At 30.0% G+C, this 20,260-nt stretch overlaps 1 protein-coding gene across 1 annotated transcript; it reads left to right on the top strand.

The window, feature by feature from the left end:
* The first annotated feature begins 7,481 nt into the window (after window positions 1-7,481).
* On the top strand, window positions 7,482-8,714 carry LOC121127888 (lactosylceramide 4-alpha-galactosyltransferase-like). Its single transcript, XM_040723491.2, has 3 exons — window positions 7,482-7,617; window positions 7,679-8,234; window positions 8,292-8,714. Exons 1-3 carry the CDS (start codon window positions 7,531-7,533, stop codon window positions 8,693-8,695), a joined length of 1,047 nt encoding a protein of 348 aa, XP_040579425.1. The 5' UTR covers window positions 7,482-7,530; the 3' UTR covers window positions 8,696-8,714.
* The last annotated feature ends 11,546 nt before the right edge of the window (window positions 8,715-20,260 follow it).

The following is a 20,260-nucleotide window of genomic DNA, read 5'->3' as shown; positions in this document are numbered from 1 at the left end:
GACAACGTAAATCCAGAATATCTTTAACAGCTAATCTTAAAAATTGTATAGATTATGCGATAAAAAATTTAATACTTGTGACAAGCTAAATGTGTTAGCTGTCGAATATAATAACCTATTTTTTTAGTAAATCGTCGTTCAAGTATGTAAATAGTAAGGGTAATTTCTATCATCGAAGCTGGACGCACGGGACACTCCGCACAGGAGATAATTTCCTTCTTCAAATATCCAAAATCAACAGTTTATGACGTGATTAATACCTTTGAAGATAATTCAACAAGGTCTGATAAAATCCAGAGATAAAAGCTCATAGCTGGCTTGAAACGATCAATTGACACTCATCTAGACACACCAATTGCTAGGCTGGCCAAGGACTGCAATGTGGACTGCATAGGGGTCATGCTAACAGATTTTTTCAACATCTATTTCATTGGTTAAATCCTCGTTCAAAACTTTGCTTAAACCCTTTTAGAGTTCTTAGAGAAATTTGAGGCATCATTTTTGCCGAAATTGACAAATTAATTATTATTAAAAATATCCCAATAATATCCAGCTCAAAGGACCATATGTAAGAACCCCAATACTTTTTCCCAAGTTGTGGCAGTTGAAACACGTGAGTATTCACGATAAGGTTTAAATTAGCAATACCAATAAAAAGAATAAAAACAACAATTAGAGGAACAAAAACGGTAGTATAATTACAAACAAAACAAGGAAAGCCGAACGCAACCCCCCGGTAAAGCCCCAATACAATATCTCTAACAATTTGAGTTTGTATATAGTAAAATTTTGAAAATCTTTTCAACTGTCTTCTAAAATGTCACAAAAAAAATAATCCTTTTTTTTTTATGGCAAATTAAAATGACTTTTATTAAACCAACAGACGAAATTCAATCTATTTGTGATTAATATTTAAATATATTGGGACTTCGAGAAATTTGGAGAAAAATAATTTAGTTTGCCCTTATGTATATTTCGTATGGAAGGAAATTTACTACACAATTTCATATTTCTTCCAATTGTATCAAATTTTATAAGCCAGGCAAAGATTGTGGGAAATTTTTTTTAACAATACACTGAATGCCTTTGTGGATCAAACATCAAGGGTCTAGAAAATGGACCTTTAAACTTAATCAAAGCTTCTATACTCTTTGGATTATCTCAAAGGAAGAAACAATCTCCACAGAATCCATTGACTCTGATTGATTAAACTCGAAGGCATTAATTGCAGTAAAGCTTACATCCTTTGAGCCCTTACGAACTTAGAACATTTTTTATGGTATCTGCTGCTAGATATACCACCCTTTCCTTGAAAATCCCCAATGCTGATGACACGTCCTGTATCCTGGGGGCAAAAGAAGTAAAATTATATCCATCGGTATCACTCCAACATAAGAAGCTACTAAAGTCAATCCTCAGAAGTCTTAGAATTAATAATCCGGACTCTTAATTGCTAGAATTTATTTTGATATAGTAACAATTATCAATGTGTTTTACTAATGATGTTTTTTTATTATTATTATTGATGTGCTTCATATATATATATTTTTTAATCAATGACACTTAACTTCCCCCACTAGAATACCCTGCTTGATTGAAATAGGCTATTTCGTGATTTCTTTTTCAACTGGCCTTTTTGATAAAAATTTTTGGAACTTCTTTTATGAAGCAATAATTTTAAACTATAATGTTTATTTATGTATATTTATTTACGTTATTGCTTTGTAAATATAAAAGGAACGATGAATAAAAAAAATGTTGAAGGAGCTATATGCCATGCCAAAAAGTGTCATAGATGTCAACCAATTCAAAGTCTGATGACTTTGAATTGGTTGACATTTCAAATTATAAAAAGTGTTTCGAGGACTGAAAAAAGCGTTGGCATATGTGAGAGCCATGAAGATTGAAGACAACATTTGTTGGAAAAATGTCGAAAATACAACAAAATCTCTAGGTGTAATATTTGAGTACCAGTGACTTGACGAGTTTTTGATTGTGAGTCTTAGCTTCGTAGTCCAAATCAAAGCACGAGTCTTAGCTTTTGAGTAAAAATCAAGTCTCTAATTTTTGATGTTGAGATCAAGTCGGCAAGTCCATCTTTCTCTGCCATTTTAGATGTATGAGGATAAATATTGGATGACTAAAACAAAGTAACAAAAGTTATTACACTTGAGACTTAAAATGTAACACTTGTAAGGATGTAGTCATATATTGTAAAGTAGTTACGGCTATGATTCATATTATGCGTCATGTTTAATATTCATATATTGATAGAGAGTCTCTGATTCTAAGATATTTGTAAAAAATTTACTTTTTAAACATGTATATATTATATACTTAGTATGTAAAGAAATACAATTCAAAAAATCCAGGCTATACTTTTCGGTAGGGCTGTAAATCCTAAGCGTATCTGGTCGATAAACTTCTGAAAGGTGTGTGCAGCATTCTTTAGTCCAAAGGGTATCCAGAGGTATTCCTACAGTCCAAAAGGAGTAGTCTTTGGGATGTCGTCAGGACGTACTGGTATATGATGACGGGCCTTGACCAGGTCCATGTGTGAAAATATCCTGCAGCCAGCGAGTTGTGACGTGAACTCTTTGACGATTGTTTGGGGTAACGATCTAAATCTGTTTTAGTATGAAGTACTCTAAAGTCTCCACAGGGGCGTAACTCTCCAATTTTCTTTGGCACAACATGAAGAGCAGAGGATCAACAACTAAAGCTTGGACGTATGATCCCTTGTGCAGGAGAGCGTTGAATTCTTCCTTGGCTTTACGATAGCGCTCAGGACCAAGACACTGGGACTTTGCATAGTTTGGGTTCCCTATGGTATTTTTGTTTATTTTATTGATTAAGTTACATTGGGATTAAATACATATATATTTTAAAAAAAGATAGAGAAATACAATAAAAATTGCTAGATCAATTATAATTTTTTATATGGGAATGAATGTTTCGATACTGATAATATGACTACAAAACTGTAATGCATCTTGACATCTTTTATAAATGTTATTATTATTATTTTTCTTAAACGTGTCTCCAAATTTTGAACATCGAAATATTCATATTTCTCAAGTTTGAGCTTTAATTAATCTACTAAGAAATAATTTTTAAAATATCTAAACCATAAATTATTATTTTGTTTTAGAAATCATTTAACCACGATCACAAAATACAAAATAATGCATGCTGGGTCCTATTAAAATATAGTATAATTATCAAACGAACAAATTGAGGTTTATTTATATGGGCAAGCTAGGTAATTCGGGCTGGAATCTGCTTTATTTCCTTATCAGCTATATGTCTGTTTATCCGAATGTAATAAGATTTTTTAATCGAAAGATGTATGTGTGTGTAACATCAGAGTGTCAGAATAGTTTTTTCCGAATAATATTATAACTAGTGCCATTCCAGATTTTCCATTTTCAGTCTCAGTTTTGCTATCATTTTTTTCTGAAAATAACGTCTGTTTTTAAGGTTTATTATTTTAAATACCTAATTCATAATAAAATTTTATAATCCCATCTTTTCAATATTTAATACTTTGCCTATACAGTTACTCGTCATTATATATAGCACCTTGGTATTAAATCGAATATTTATTGTTTGCCTGATTCCCTCAGCCATTATTAACATTACGTAGGTATTCTATATAATGCCTAATTATGATATGGTTTCAGATACAACCACGTTTTCACGGCCAAAAGTGCGAAAAAAATATTTAAGGTAGAAAATAAACATTGACAATTGTTTAATTAGTCTTTTATAGTGTAAAATGTCTAAAGATTATGATTTTTAAGTTTCAATCCTGTATTTTTTGTCGTTTAGCCAAGAAATTTGAATTTGTTACCAATTTTTTAAAAATAACAATTTTTGCGTGACAAAATTTTTGAAATCCCAATTTTGTAGACCTATAGAATGTACAATGTACATTAAAATAACCATTATTTATGTTCAAATGATAGATAGTGGCCAGGACCTTAAAATAAAACTGTTTGTTTAATTGTTTCTTACATAACTTTTGTGCAATGGCCATTTCAAAAATGTATATCAAGTGACAAACGGAATCGAAAATTCACACTTTTTGATAAATTCCTGGTTTTAGGTAGCCATATCTACTCATAAAAATACCACAGGGTTGATATACATATCATTTTATTTAAAATTTAATAAGCTTTAAAGTGATACCTAATTTATACTATTTCTTGTACCGGAACATTAAAAAAAAAAAAAAATATTATGCCTACTCCTTAATCTTATTGAAAAAACACCGTCCGTCATAAAAAATGACATAAATAAAAACGTTTGGAGCATTATACTTGAAAATTTGATCACTTGTACCTCAAATAGTATAATTTAGGCTGATGCGTTTAATTTTCTCCTACCAGTTGTAACATTTCAGATTTTTTAAAATACGATTTACGCATTTAAAATTTTATGCGATTTTCGCATTACGGGAGGCCGTGACAAAAATACAGAATGAGCGATATTATTGAAAAGTTAATTGATTATGCCCAAAATATACTTCTTTATGAAAATGATGCCCAATTTGAGTTAAACGACTTAATACTTCTGAAAAAAAAAATACACAGCAACAGAAACTCAATTTTTGAGTAAAATATCCATATTTCGGAACGCGTGATATTGCACAATCATATGACCAGCAGCTACTTGGTATTGACTAAATCAAGGTCAAATTTGTCAAAAAACAACTCTAGGTACTCAAAACCACAGGTGTTAGACTAATTGATTTATTTGTTTAACTTGAAAATGCTGAAGACATCATTTTATTTCCGTCAGATTAAACAAACATTTACAAAAATGAGTATATCTAAAAAAACCATTGCATATTTTGTATTTTTGACTTCAGATTTGAAGTTTAGATAAAATTTTAATTTAGAAAACATGTATTACTTATGAGAATTTGAAACTTGATAGTTTCCCAATTTTGTCAATAAAACCGGGGTCGAATCTCAAACCATACATGTATTATATGTACATATTGCCAGTAACATATATAGTATCTATTTATAAAGTCAAACTGTCATCTTTTCTCTTAAAATGTTTCTTCCTTAATCTTGTCCATAGCCTTTTTTCACCTTTTTATATTTTGATTGCATTGTGAGGAATTGAGAATTAAAAAATGAAACACCTACGAAAAAAACAAAAATGATAAATTTATCTAACTTAGGATAATTTAATCAAACATAAATAAGATTCAAATTATGGATGTACTTCAAAGTTTCTTTTTAAATATACAGGTGTAGCATTTATTTCATAGTCTATGTCCTCTACGTAATTGTGATAAAAGCTAGTTTATGATAAGTATAAGGAATATGTTTATATTTATGGATTATGTTTTTAAAGGAAATTATATATATATTTTTGTATGTATATAATATTTTTATTATTTTTAATGAATTTCTATTGCTATCATTTAAAGTCATTCGCCTGAATGTATGTCCAAAGCCATGGTACATCAATTTAAATATAAATATTTTTTAAATAATTGTGACTAAGTGTATCTCAAAGTCTAGTTAGTATATTTTTCTTATCAAAAAATATTTTTGATCTCTTTTCATTTATATTATATCCTGGGTCCCTATAAAAGCTTATACAACTGATAATTTTTCTTTTTTATTCATAAGATAAAATTCAGGTGGTAAAGGGTTGAATGGCTCTAAACATAAAAAAAAACTTTTAATAGTTATTCTGAGCTATTCAGTCAAAAACTACCCTCCCTTCCTAACTTAATGAAAAATCTTAATCAAAATTTGTATTTCAGCCAATTATTTATTTTAATCCTAATCCCAATTTATATTTCACTCAAGTATTTACTTTAGAATTAATGCTTAAGAATCTGGAATTCCCCCCGACATTATTATAAATCTAATTCACAATGAGGTTCAAAACTTTTAAATACATTATTCTTTTCAACTAGATCTTATTATTGCATAAATTTATTGTTCATTCTAGTAAAAAGTTCAAACATGGGTTGGTAGGCACAATTTTGAAAGTTTTGCAACTCTCTGATAACAAGAATCTACTTGATAAGGTAAATACTTGCAAACTGTTACTCAGTTATATCCATACTTGAAATGCATTCTTCATTGTATGTATATTTACAGGTTTTCGAGTTTATAAAGAAAAAAATAACTTATCAACAATTTCACGTATATATCAATATCTTAAAACGAAAATGGGAGATGAATCAAGCCGCCATCAAAATTGTAAATGACTGGCTTCAAGAAAAAAGTACTATTGTATAATTACAATAAGCTATAAATTTAGTCTTGGAAGATGTGTTCCTGAGATAACTTTTAATTCACAAAATATGAAAATAACCTGAAAAAATCTCAAATATATGTTTTAATGTTCCACATTGTGTAACATTTTACATATTATCAATAAGACTTGATATCTTTAAAGTTTTATACTTTTTCTTGAATACTTTTCTTTATAGAATGATTATTATATGCTGATGATCTCACAATGTTTACCACCGGATCTATACTTATATTGCTCAAGGAATACTAGAGTACATGGAAGGTGTTTAGTTTTGGCGCGCTTACATACTAGGGGCTAATATTTCCTTTAGTCCGGTTTATTTTTTATTTGTGAAAGAGTAAGTGTTTAGTTCTAAGTTCCTTATTGGTGTTAATTAGTCCAAGAGAGTGGGTAAGTTTTAATTGTACGGCTCTAATAATTTTCCTCCTCATATTGAAGCTATGCCTGATTAACTATCGGAGTACTTCCAAGCTCCAAATAATCAATACTCAATACTTCTTAGACATAATATGTGTTGCTACCTTGGCTATAAAAGTGGCTACCGTGAGTTAAAAAGTAGTCAAAATGGACCCAATTCTTTTATCCCTAAGCTGAAGGTTTCTTTTCACTCATTTCCTGAGAATGAAGATCAAGAACATAATCATAATTAACTGTCAGTGTCATTCCCTCCATCTTCATTGAGCCGAAGGAGAGGGTGGTGCCGACAGGTACTCTGAACTCCTGTTTGACAAAATGATACCTTGGATGAAAGCTGAGGTCAATGGCGTGGAGTTCCTGTTTCAACAACACTTGGCCCCCTCTCAGAAGGTCTGCAAGACCCAAAACTTGTTTAAGGTAGAGATGGTGTCGTTTTTACAGCTGGTCCCCTAACTTTTTATATATTTTTTGGGGGGTAAAAATGAGGAGAAATCCTAAGTTCTGGAAATTATTGGAACTAATATTAAGATAGACTGAAGAATAAAAATAATAAAAAGTTAGAAATTACGCGTACATTTAAGTGATGCTATACTGTATATCCCAGTGTTATAGAAAATATAAGGGGAATGTTTTTACCTCTAATGCATAACACGTATAAAAATATTTTTCTCCTTTTCTCTGCTTCTTTTTTGTGATCCATGCAATTGAAATAGGTGCAGTGAAACAGATGTCATTCAATATTTATATACATATATATATAAAGATCAAAAAATGATTGATACAATTTAAACAATATATAAACATTCTGGAGAAGGTGTAAACATGCTCCAATTGATAAAAACTAGTTTTACGGTTGTAATTATCTCTATTTTATTAATAGTCAATTGGTACATATTCTTCAGTACTAAAGTAAGTTTTATTCATTTATTTATTATTACTAATGATATAACACACAATTTAATTTGTACAGTTCAACAAATATGACAATCTGAAATCCATTTCTAATCTTTTAAACAAAGAACTCTCCTTCCCAAATGATTCTCAAATACCCTTGTTTGTTAAAACAATCAAAAATCACACCATGTTTTACGAAGTAAATATTCCAAAAGACACGAGTTTTTTCTTTTTGGAAACATCTGGAAGAGCCTACTTAACATTAAAAGAATTATGTGCTCTTGAGAGTGTAGCTAAGTTACATCCTAAACGAAACATCTTTTGCTTAATGACTAATAAAGCTTACGAAAGAAGTGCACCTATTCTTGAGATCATGGAAAAATATTCTAATATTCAAATCCTTAGCATTGATTTAACCTACGTTTTTAAAGGAACGGTCATAGAGAGTCTTTGGCTGAAAAACAAAATTCAAAATAGCGTTTACTTTAACGCCCACATGAGTGATATTTTAAGATATTGGTTTGTGTATAATTATGGTGGCACTTATTTGGACACGGATATTATTGTTCTTAAGGAATTGCCTCTCCACTATAATTATGCTGGAGTTGAGAACATGGAGCCATTATTAGTTGGCAAGACAAATCTTTTTATGTCATAAGCTGTATGTATCATTTTTTTCTCTACTCCAGCGAATGGTGTCTTGCATTTCACTCATCATCACAAACTCCTAAAAATGATTGTAGCTGATATTTCCCAAAATTATGATGGAAGCGCATGGGCCAAAAATGGACCTCTAATGGTTACATCCAATCTCATCAAACTTTGTAAAGGCAAAACCATGAAAACAATCAATGATGCCAAATGCCATAATATTCAACTCCTTCCTCCAAATACATTTTTCTCCATTTATTATCCATCCTGGAAATTGTATTTTGATACTAGCTCAAGGGAAATTGTAAAAAAGAGACTTAATAATAGTTTAATAGCGCACTATTGGGGAAAATTGTCATCAAAAACAAAAATAAAGTCAGGAATGCCTATTCATGACTTGGCTCTGGAAAAATGCTCCCTTACTGCCAAGTACTTTAAATAAATGATGTTAATCTAATTAATTATTTATTCAATAGAAGATTGTATAATATTTTACCGAAAGGTATAAAGAAAGACATTAAAGTATTAAATACATGGATCATTTTCCATATTGTATATTCCATTAACATATTATCTTATGGAAAATTCGTTTTAAAATACAAGCTAATTTCTTAAAAATAAGCTACCCGAATTGAATGATCTATATAGTCTCATACTGTGTTAATTTATAACATAAAACTCAAACTATAATTAAAATTATATGAAAGTTAATATTTGTAAACAGAAAGGGAAAAATGAAATTATTGAAATGTGAATACTTCAAGTGCTCAAAGATAAGAAGTTGCTTCAATCAATCCTGTTTGCCCATTTTCGACCATAAATAAGAAATTGGTCTTCTCACGGATGTATCAAGGAGAAATAGACTAGGATTCATTTTACAACAAAAGCATAAATAAAATTGGAGACTCATACAAGCTGGTTCAAGGTTCATTACAAAACAGAGTATCATTAGGCTACGTTTGAGATAGAGCTTTTGAGTGTTCTATGGGCAATGAAAAAATTGAAGTACTACTTATTAGGTAAGGAATTTGACCGTCAACCATTAGTTACTATTCTCAACAATCAAACTCTTGATAAGGTTGAGAACCCTCTTATTTTAAGAGTGAAGGAGAAAACGTCGCCGTACCATTTCCATACAATTTGGGAGAAAGGATCCACTCACATCGCTCCAGATCCCCTATCAAGATCGCCAGTAGAAGAACCAACAGAACAAGACTTGATGAATGTAGAATCATGCAAACTTCAGTGAATGGAATTCTCAGGTTCAAAAATGAAACAAATTTTCAATTCCAAAGGATTTGGGAGGATACAGAAAAAGATAAAGAACTTCAAAAGTTGATACAATGCTTAAGACAGGAAAAAAGATATCTATGGAACTCAAATGCCTAAAATAAGAAGGCTATATTCAGGATGGAATTGTTTTATATGGAAGAAGAATAGTTGTTCCGATTAGACTAAATATAAATGATGTATCATAGAACTTATATTAATGTTTATAGATTAATTATCATAAAAGGAAAGGGGCATATAATGTTAACTCAATATCGCCAACCTATTTCGTATGAACATATTTTAGTTGTGTTGACATAGATATATAAAGAACATCAAAATTATATATGACATACTATATTTTTATTTGTAACAAATTGTCTGAGGATCAATATGAGTAATAACGTAACCTGATCCGGATCATTGATCCCATTTATTAAACGTTCATAGCAATAATCTCCGTGTGTATAAAAATCAGTTTAAAGTACAGTTTATAGACTTTCGTAAATGACCAAAAAAAAGTAGTAATTTTTATTTAAATGAAAATAGTAGTACTAAAGTTGAAATGATAGTATGAGTAATCACGATAAAGCTTTCCTATTTTTTTGGGAAGTTAGTTTTATACAAAAATTCAGCAACCTCTCTTATTCTCTGTTGAAAGAAGAAAAAAAAAACTTCCTATCCACCAATTAAAGTCCTATATTAAAACTTATAATAATTAAATATAGATCCATTTTTTGTTCTTATTTCATCTAAATCTTTAACATTGGATGTTCACATTCGTTAAAATATTGATGAAATTAACCTTATATATCTATTTATTTTGTAACAATTCATAATATGTAAATGGAATTTGTACATTTTTGCTTCAAGTTTTATACGTTAAAGTACCAAACAGTTGGAAATTGGATAATCAATTAAAAAAACATACTACCGCTCTAGCGATACTTATATGACATAACACAACTTCTTTCTCATATATTCGACATTACATCAAATATTGATAAATTATTCTATATAATAATATAATTGGAGTTTAGTCAAATGAGATAAAAAAATTGATGATTTTTATTTGAAGTTATCTGTCGAAATTATTAAACATTGTTAAAAATTCAAGCTTACAAATTTATATTTTCAAGACAAGAGAGTGGACATATTAATCATAAATTGTGAAAAATAAAGTTTAGAGTTCTCATTTCAAGCATATCTAGTAGTTATTTAAAGATTGGATCTTGTATCAATATGACAAATTCATGTCAATTAAATGATTAATAAAGATTTCTATAGAAACACAAATGTCTTCAGATCCAATCAAAACTTAAAGCCATTTATAAATTATAAATGTACCAGGGGCGTTTTCAGGGCAGCTGAAGGGGCTGTCAAGAGGATATCTTGATGTTTATGTCTATTCCTGGCCTATAAATTAACTCTCTGGCACACTGCTTAGTCTTCACTATGCCTTGATGAGATACATGCAGATTTTTAAATATTTCTTTCCAAGCTACTCTTGGTATAACAATTCTTTTATTATTGACGATGATCAAACCCTCATAAATCGATAGACTATCTCTCAAATTCCAGTAGAGTTTTAATTCTTCAGGGAGATTTTGATATTATTTCCAAAACCGTCATTTATAAAATTTATCAATTTTAGATAATTAACATTCTCTCAATTTTCTTAATCTTCGGTCCTTGATCTCATTCGTGTGAATTTTTTTTTTTTTTACACATACAGCTCTTATTAATATTCTTCTTGCAACCCCATTCGTATGCACATCCTCCAATATGTCTCAGCCAATTTTGTACACAGATCGGTTTGCCTTCTTCCCATCCCTCAAGACTCCTTGAACTCCTTTGTGACTTTGTACACGGTGGCAGAGGACAAATTGAGAAAAGTCGATGATCTCTTTGAGCGGACGACCTGCACGAAGGGCGACAATGATAGCTGCACTATGGTCGTACTCGGAGGACATTTTCAACGCTTTGTAAATTCAACTTATACAAAACTGTCTGTTAAATCTGAAGAACTGGTTTTTAAAGCTGTACAACTAAGGTTTCCCAAGAAAACCCAATTTAAAAAAAATCTTAATTGTAAAACTGCACTCTGTATTTTGAAGTTATATTATCGGAATGTTATGTAAATTCAATATCACCCAACCTATTACATTTGTATATGTCATTTAATTTAATATAGATATCTCTGTTTTTCATGATCATACTTACACGTAGTTATACAATACTTAAATGTTCTCTCCTCACGACTGAAAGAATAATAATAACAGCTTGGAAAAATAAAAAAAACACCCTTCAGTTTACCAAAAACAAAACTTGTATGTAGAAAACACGTTCTAAAAAATGCTTAGAATTTACAAAACTAAACATATTTTCTCTTCTTTTCTTTTTTTGAAATTGATTGTGATGATCTAAGGAGTACTTTAGTCTCTATAGCGCTCCCTTGCTGAGCTATAGCTACACACCCATACTTTTTGCTGAATCTCATCTAAAGTCACATTGATCATTTTATATATGCATACATCAGAGGAAGGATCAATTACTCACACTCTTTCGATCAAGTATTTGGCCCTAACAAGAAGGTTCAGGTGGCAATGTTACGTGGACTTTGTTATTCATGGAAAATGCCAACATATTTTGACTTTGAGAATGGAAACTAATGAGTCAAATAATTTCCTTAGTTTTCTTGTGAATGATCTGGAGCCCGAGACAAACGTGTCAAGGATTGATTAGGAGGAATATGAGGATGTTTTTTATTTGCAAATGAATTATCTTTGCACCCAAATTTGGAATATGAAGCATCAATATTTTCCTCCTCTTCTACTCTGGACTGCAGAATTCAAGGTCTCGGGTACATTGCCGGATATTTGGCCAAACAAATTAAGTTTAAATATCCTTAATTTGGATGCAAGACATCGGAGTATTGAAGTACAGATTCCGATTATACTCCATGAATATCAACCTCGTCAAGAGGGGGCTTAACTAAGCCAACCGAGTCTTTTTAAAAATAAATAAGAAAGTTTGAAACAATGTTTGAGACCTTTCATAGTCCGAAAATATTAGGCCATCCTCAAGTCATTCAATCGTTGATATATGTACTGCAAACGTCAGCTCCCCACTTTCCTCTTGAAGTCATTAAAAAGTATGCTCGATTAAGGACATTCATAAGAATTAAGGAGTTAAATGTACAAATTAATGTTTAAAAAAATTACAGAAATCGCAAGAAATTTCAAAAAGGTGTCACATAATTTATAATTTTTCAAAAATGTTTATTTATTTATTAAAAATCATACTAAACCTTCTGAAAAAGAGTTTCTTTAGTTATTGTATAAAATTTATACTATAAAAATAATTTGAACTTTATTAGGTAAGTTTTAATAAGAAGATTTATTCTGTAAAGACCTTGAGCAACAATTAGACTATGGATATAAAATTTAAAAATCTATACACACCTAATGAAGAAAGTTTGAGGGAAAATTATTTTTCTCAATGGTCAATCTCTAATTTGGGACACACAGTCTTCCAATGACGAATAAAAGTGGATATAGCATACTGCAATATTTATCGTATCCTTGATCCAAACATGATTGTTGATATTTATTATAGTTAACTTTGGAAATGAATTGCTTTAAGATAATAAGGAGATGCAAGCAAATCTTTGTGGTACAAAAATATGATGATCTTATCTTTCATTAAGTTCTCCAGAAAATTTTTAATACCTCCTCTTTTTTCATGAATAGTTCGATTGTACGGGTTATTAGATGGATTTTAAGTTAACTTACGTTGCTTATGAGTGAACCCATTTTCAAATAATGAACTGTAGATTTCTCCATAGGCATGAAGAAAGAAAAAGTTGTGTCAGACAAACTCTCCGTCCACTCATTTGGAGTTTTATCTTTTCATCTTCCCTATCCATGGCACCAAAATGTAAGAACACATAGGCTTCATGACTCAATGGAGAAATAGAAGACATTTCTCGGCATGGATCTCGCCAAAAAGAACTACATTCATAATCAAACCAATTAACCGATGGCCCTAGAGAACAGGGACAACCATTTTCGAGATAATTTTCAATTCTACGTCTTTCTTCTACATCAACATCATGAAATGTGACGTTTCTATGCTCCAAAGTTCGGATATCCGAGATATTGTTAATAGATGAAGAACAAATCACAGAATTCCCGACGAAAATATATTATTTATATCGATATAATAATAATGGTATCAAAGGATTTAAAATATAACAATACACAAAGTAATTTTATTTCAGATGAGTTGGTTAAGAACCTATTCTTACCAACGTAAATTTTTATTCAACCTTATAATATAAATTTTATGATGTACCGTCTTTAAGAGGCCATTGCTGCTCCTCTGAAGCATTATCCTTTTAAAAAGTGCATTCAAATTAAACTAAAGATTCTTAGCATTCAATTTCATGTTACAAGAATAGTCTTTCCTTTTCTTATGAAACAAAAATTGCTAGAAATATAAAAACCTCTTTTTCTCGTTTTCACATATTTTTAAGGAATTGATTTCTTGTGATGGCCTCATCATTATATAGGAATATATAAAATTGGGACATTTCAAGCTCACCCCAGATTTTTTTTTTACTTGAGAGTATTGTTTACTTTTGGAAAACCAGTTAAAGATAATTCCGGACTCTTAAAGATAATGCCCCTATTATTTTAATTCTTTTATTATATTCATACAAACAGTTATAAGTGATTATGTTTTTTAGAGAAAAAAATATAATTGACCTTTTCACTATCGTAGACTCCTATTCGAATATCTGATTATCATTTCAAGTCTTAAACTTTTTGAATGTGGCGTCATCTTTTGAACAACTATAATAATTAATGCTTGAACAACAGTTGAATAGATATATTACTAAACCTGTTATGCTGAAGCCTAGTTTACCAGTCCATATTAGGATGTTCCTTATTCTTCTTTTTTTTTGAAAAGTCCGGGTTGCCGAGTCAAAATCCAAATTGATAAACAAATAAATTTGGTAAAATTTCAGCTAAATTGGGAAATATTTATAGGTACCTCAATGGCCTCAACGTTTTGAAAATTGCCAATTTTTTTATAAAAATTTACTTCTTCCTTGATTATTGTGAAAAAAGTTCACAATACAGATTTTTATGTTTTAAAATTTTTTAAAGATGACGCAATTTATTCTAAGATATATTTTTTGCTATTCTGAGAAAAAAAAATTCATAATATAAATTACAATATAAAATAGCTGAGGACATAACTAATATATAAATAACTTGTTGCTACAATGTTTCTACGTTTTTACTGTTTTCCTTCTGCAAAACATGATTTTTTATTTTAATTGAATTGATCCTTAATTTGGGATGTTAAATTAGTCACATTTATCAGTCCTACAATGGTGTCCTTAATATCAAAGCACCCTCTAAAAAGCATAAATTCTGATACGCATATCTGAAGTACTTTTGTTAACAATTCTAATCCATTTGGGACGTAATTCTCCTCGTATTATATTTATACAAAGAAAATATTAACTAGGGAGAAAAACTAGGATCTACTCAATCAAATATTAAAATATGAAGAAACACTTTAATTTCTCAAGAAGTTGCATCAGTTCTTGATCGCACTAAAGCGTCTAATCGAAAAGCCGTTTTTATATTAGCAGAAGCAGCCAAGAGTATCAGACAAACATTACTGAGTTTGCTCTTAACCAAAGTACTATTTATAGTAAGAGAATTGAATATAGATCAAATAATATTAAGAAAAATACTGTAATTTTATATGCCGTTCAAGATTGGGGAATAGCAGATTATATTAAGGTTGTTTGTTTTAATACAAATACCTCAAACATAGAAACATGGAACTGTTGTTTCATTAGAGAAAATGCTTGATAAAAAGTTATTACCGTTTGCATGTAGACATCACATTATAGAATTAATAATTAGATCAGTTTTTAATGCATGCATGGGAACCCAGGTTTGACTCTTCAGAAGATACCAAAAAATGTGGCAAATGATAGACAAAACTAATTACGAGCCTGGAACTGTAAATAGTTAAAAAAACATGTCACACTGAAGATATACGAGAAGAAAATATATCAATAAAAAGACCGCTTTAAACATACATATACTTTACCAATGGTATTTTTTTTATTGCAAAAAAATAACAACTAATTCTCACTCTAAAAATCTAACAATTCAACCAAATAAAAAAATGTCATGAAATTTGTATGGCTTGTAGGGGAAAACAAGAAATAAAAATTAAAAACATGCCAAATACGTTCTTTATGATTATTTTCTTCTTCAATTATTTTGCATTATAATTCAAAATAAAAACATAAATATATCATATAGTAAATTAAGTCATCTTTTAAAAATTACAGAATATAAAAAGCTGTATCTTAAACTGTTTTCATGGTAATTGAAGAAAAAATCACTTTTATTGAAAAAATTAGCAATTTTCAAAACTTTGAGGCCATTGAGCTACCTCTAAATATTTTACCAAATCGCTGAATTTTTGCCTATTCTATTTTTTTGTTCAATAGGAACCGATTTTGACCCGGTGACCCGTACATTTCAACAAAATAAAAATAAGAAACACCTTAGTCCATATTTTTTCAATATTTTTCTTAGTGAACGAAATATGAACTTAAAAAAAGAATACAATATAATATTGTATATTGTAAGATCTATGAAGGACATTTTAAAATCAAATGATGGAATTTTTCTTTATTGGTGAAGCAAATTTATAACTAAACTAAATTATTTACGCTGCAACAGCATTACTTTGCTAGCACAAAAATATCCTATATATTTTGTTTTTAGCCATCGTTTACCTCATTGAAATACATTAAGTTGATGGTAGTAAGTCTACGTGGGCTATTCCTTCATTGGTGACGCGGATTTTAGCTGCAACATGCCTTATACCCTTTCAAAAGATCTCTTCTCTGACCGTGATTGTCTCACGATTTCCCAGCGCAGTCCTCCCGCCAGTGAAGTGCACACCGTGCGATGCTCCGACGTGCAACTTCCAACGTTCGACGGGGAGGATCTGGAGGGCAGAGTTCATTTTCAAATCTCATTAGGTAAAGGAGTGTTCTGACAAGCTAAACATTGTCATAATTGTACTACCTTCACTACCTTCCTAAGAGGTGTACCTCCTGTGGATTTGACTTCTTCGTATGAAACAATGGTGCATCTAATCTGAGGAAGAGTCATTGATCTTTTCCAGGACGAATTGATGTCGTCCAAGAAAGTTCTTGCTACCTTTTGTAGCCTATTAGACCCATCATTCATTCCTAACCTCCAAAGGACACTGAGTTTTAATAAAGGCTGAAATTAATTCATATTTCGATTGATTAAAGCATAAAAAATTAGTTACAAAATAAAACCAACCTGAGCTCTCTAACATACGTTGAAGTCGAGAAAATGACACTTGAACGGGATTAACGAATTTCCATTCCCACACTCCAAGTAGTTGGGACTTTCTTCCGTCTATGCTGTTGCACTTTTGAAAGCCAACGGGTGTGTTGCATTGCCCAAGGTGACATGAACTTAACTCCACACTCAGGGGCATCGTCAAGAAATATGAATAATACTTCTAATAATTCTCAATTTTTGTATCTTGAATAATTTTTTAAAAATTATCTTTTGCAATTTCAATATTACTATCTCGTGTGCCTACCAAAAGAGTGGCCACATGCAGTTCCAGATGTATAGTTAGTTTTGTTTTTTCTTTGAATCTTTTGAACAAAGGAACACCTGCTAACGGCGTGGCACACATACACTCTTGGAAAACAGTTCCAATAATATTAATTCCATTCAATGGCGTTTGCCAAAAGTGATAAAATGTAGATATGGATCATGTACATAGAGGTAGCCATTATTATTGTTTGCAACTGATGGATAGAAAACTCATTTGTAAAAGTATTTCTTAATACAACGCATATATTTTTTTCGGTTTGTTTTACTAAATATGTATACACACTTTGTTTAATTTAAAACTCACTCATAATTTATTTGCTACATCATCTAGAAAAAAGAACAAACATCTCTCCAAAAAGGTCACTAAGGTCATGCTAATTTTTTTCGTTCAATTTAATGTGAATTAAACGTAATTGTAAAATTTGATATTTATCAATTCATTTTTTGGGTTGCAATATGCTAAAGGAGAAATAAAAGGGGCATTACCTCAATTTAAATCAACTTCAATTGACGTTACATTGAACATATATGTATATTTTGTTTATTGATACAATTATAAAATTTATTTTATTTCTAATTTTGTAAGCTCAATTTATTGTTTCACAAAAAAGCTTTAATATTTTTCAAACTGTTCAAACTTTTTTTCAAGGTTTTTGCACAATTAGGAAACATTTCTTAATCTAAACCATTTACATAAAAAAAGACCCTTAGATTATAATCTCTTGTCAAATTGTCAACCAACAAAATTGAACTTAATAACTAGGGAAACTAATATTTACATTTAAATATGAATGTAAAATAAACGTTTTCTCTTTATTCACACTCCTTATTAGTTGTCTCTTCTAGTTACTTGGCCTTATCAAACAGCAAACTTAATTTATCATTTGAGCAAAAAGTATAACGAGCCTAGACGGGCTCAGCCCATGCTATACTAATTTATGGAGAGCCTAACCTGTATATTAATTTATATCTGAGAATATGCAATTCGCCAAATCCAAACGTCTAAATATTCCTTTTTTTTTATTTATAAATGTCAACTAAATATTTATTCCAGCTTTTTCATTTTCAGTCTCAGTTCTCTGCTTATTTTGCAAAGTCTAATGGAAGAATAGAGGGGGTAATTAAGAAACTCAAGGGAATTCTGCAAGACAATACTGGTCAGAAAGGAATATGAAACGATAATAAATTTGTGAAGGCTATTTTAACCCTGATAAATAAAGCAGACCCTGAAATGGGAATTTCCAAAGCAAGAATAATTTTTGTAACATAAATCTATCGTATAATAGATAAAAGTAAATAAAAGTTTTTCATATTCAGTTTTTTTCAAAGATAAATTTATAACATTATAATAAACAGTTAGTTCATTATAAATTAAATTTGGATTAATTTTAGATGCCTATGAATTGAGGAATGAGATAAACAATATTGATAAGACTCGGCCAATATCTATTTTTAAAGGATCAGTCTTAAGAGATTTTTGGTCAACCGATTTCGACCCATTTTTGTTGTAAGAATGAGCTGCTCCGATCAAAAAAAAATCCCTTGTATGTCTTTTATATTTTTATTTTCTTTATCTTTATAATTCCTAATATACTTATTAGTTAAAATAAAAGTCCAGTGTAGAATGGACACGTAAAAAAAGGAAACTGAAAATCAACGTGATAACCCTGACAATTTAAAGAATGTTTTTGAGGAGACAAAGAATAATGCTCATGGAGTTTAATTAGATGAGCTACAATCAGCTGGGACAAGGAAGAAAGGAGAAAATGATATAAACTCCCATCTTGATTCTACTCTGATTCCAAAAAGGATTTTCAATTAAATATCTGCAACAAATATTTATGATCACACACGCATGTTCAATCAAGTTTGGAATATAATTGAATCTATTTAGGAAAGGATGTTTACTACTCGGAAATTTAATAATAATGATATCTTAATAAATTTATTAAAATGTACAAATTTGAAGGTAAATCATTTCCAAAACATTATTAATTATTTTATTTATTATGCTTTAATTTGAAAAATGAGACAGCTGTGGTTTGATTGAGTATCCCTTTCGACACCAAAATGTGTGGTTTTTTTTTAATTTTTGTCATGATGATGATTTGAGGTGATGGATGGTTAGACGGGACTCTACGTCGATCGTCTTTATCGATTGCCCTGGATTCTTCAAAATTCATTTTCTCAACACAGAATGACTTCAGACGATTTTGGCTGTTTGCAGGTAATAAGGCTTCTGGGAAATCATTAAGATTGGGTTTGACCATCCTGCCCGACACCTTAAATTATTTTTTGGACGAATAGAATGGTGCACCTGACCAATTGAGACAAAAATGCGTTACTCTCTATTTGACTGTGTTATAATAAACCGTTTTGTAGGGGGTGGGATGAGACCAGAAAAAATTCTGAATGTTTTAAGACCTACCCTTTATTTAAAAAAATACATTTGGGAAATTATATTTTATAAAAAGTATGAATACATGATTGTATAAATTTTGTCCTCAAAGACGGAATAAAAAACAACGAAAGCTTCTTTATAACCGAAACAATTAAAAGTTGGAAGTATGCATAAAATTGTGCAACACATGTATTGATTATTGGCTTCATTTAATTATAATTAATTATTTAAATGTATTATTTCCAACAAATATTATTTACAATTATAGTATAAAATTCATTTGAGTATTTAATATTTAAAAAAGTAAATTCGGTACTTTTTTAACTTTATATTGATTTTAAGTTAATTGAATTAAGTTTTTAAATGAATTCTTTAATAAAGATAATAAAACAAAGTATTAACAAATATTTAATAGAAAATTAACAATTTTTAATCATGAATCATGAGAGAATATAACTATACAACTATATATAAGTCAGTGCAATAGCTATAGATTTATGACTTAATTCTTTCCCTTAAATTTTTTTTAATTGTTGTAGATTTTTTTTTGGTTGTCCGCTCTTTCCCTTGAGTACTTTAGAAATAACTAAAAAGTATGTTATCAGCATGAAGTTTGTGGACGCCACTTTAA

Source organism: Lepeophtheirus salmonis, chromosome 1 (assembly GCF_016086655.4).
Source record: "Lepeophtheirus salmonis chromosome 1, UVic_Lsal_1.4, whole genome shotgun sequence".
Lineage (NCBI taxonomy): Eukaryota > Metazoa > Arthropoda > Copepoda > Siphonostomatoida > Caligidae > Lepeophtheirus > Lepeophtheirus salmonis.
Note: the sequence above shows the minus strand (reverse complement) of the source record. Positions and strands in the feature narration are given on the sequence as shown.

What these genes read in the sequence shown, in the direction of transcription:
- LOC121127888 (XM_040723491.2), top strand. Translation starts at nt 7,531, where the DNA reads ATGCTCCAATTGATAAAAACTAGTTTTACGGTTGTAATTATCTCTATT. An exon ending in ACATATTCTTCAGTACTAAA is followed by an intron (nt 7,618 to 7,678) that starts GTAAGTTTTATT and finishes TAATTTGTACAG; the next exon opens with TTCAACAAATATGACAATCT. An exon ending in CATGGAGCCATTATTAGTTG is followed by an intron (nt 8,235 to 8,291) that starts GCAAGACAAATC and finishes TCTCTACTCCAG; the next exon opens with CGAATGGTGTCTTGCATTTC.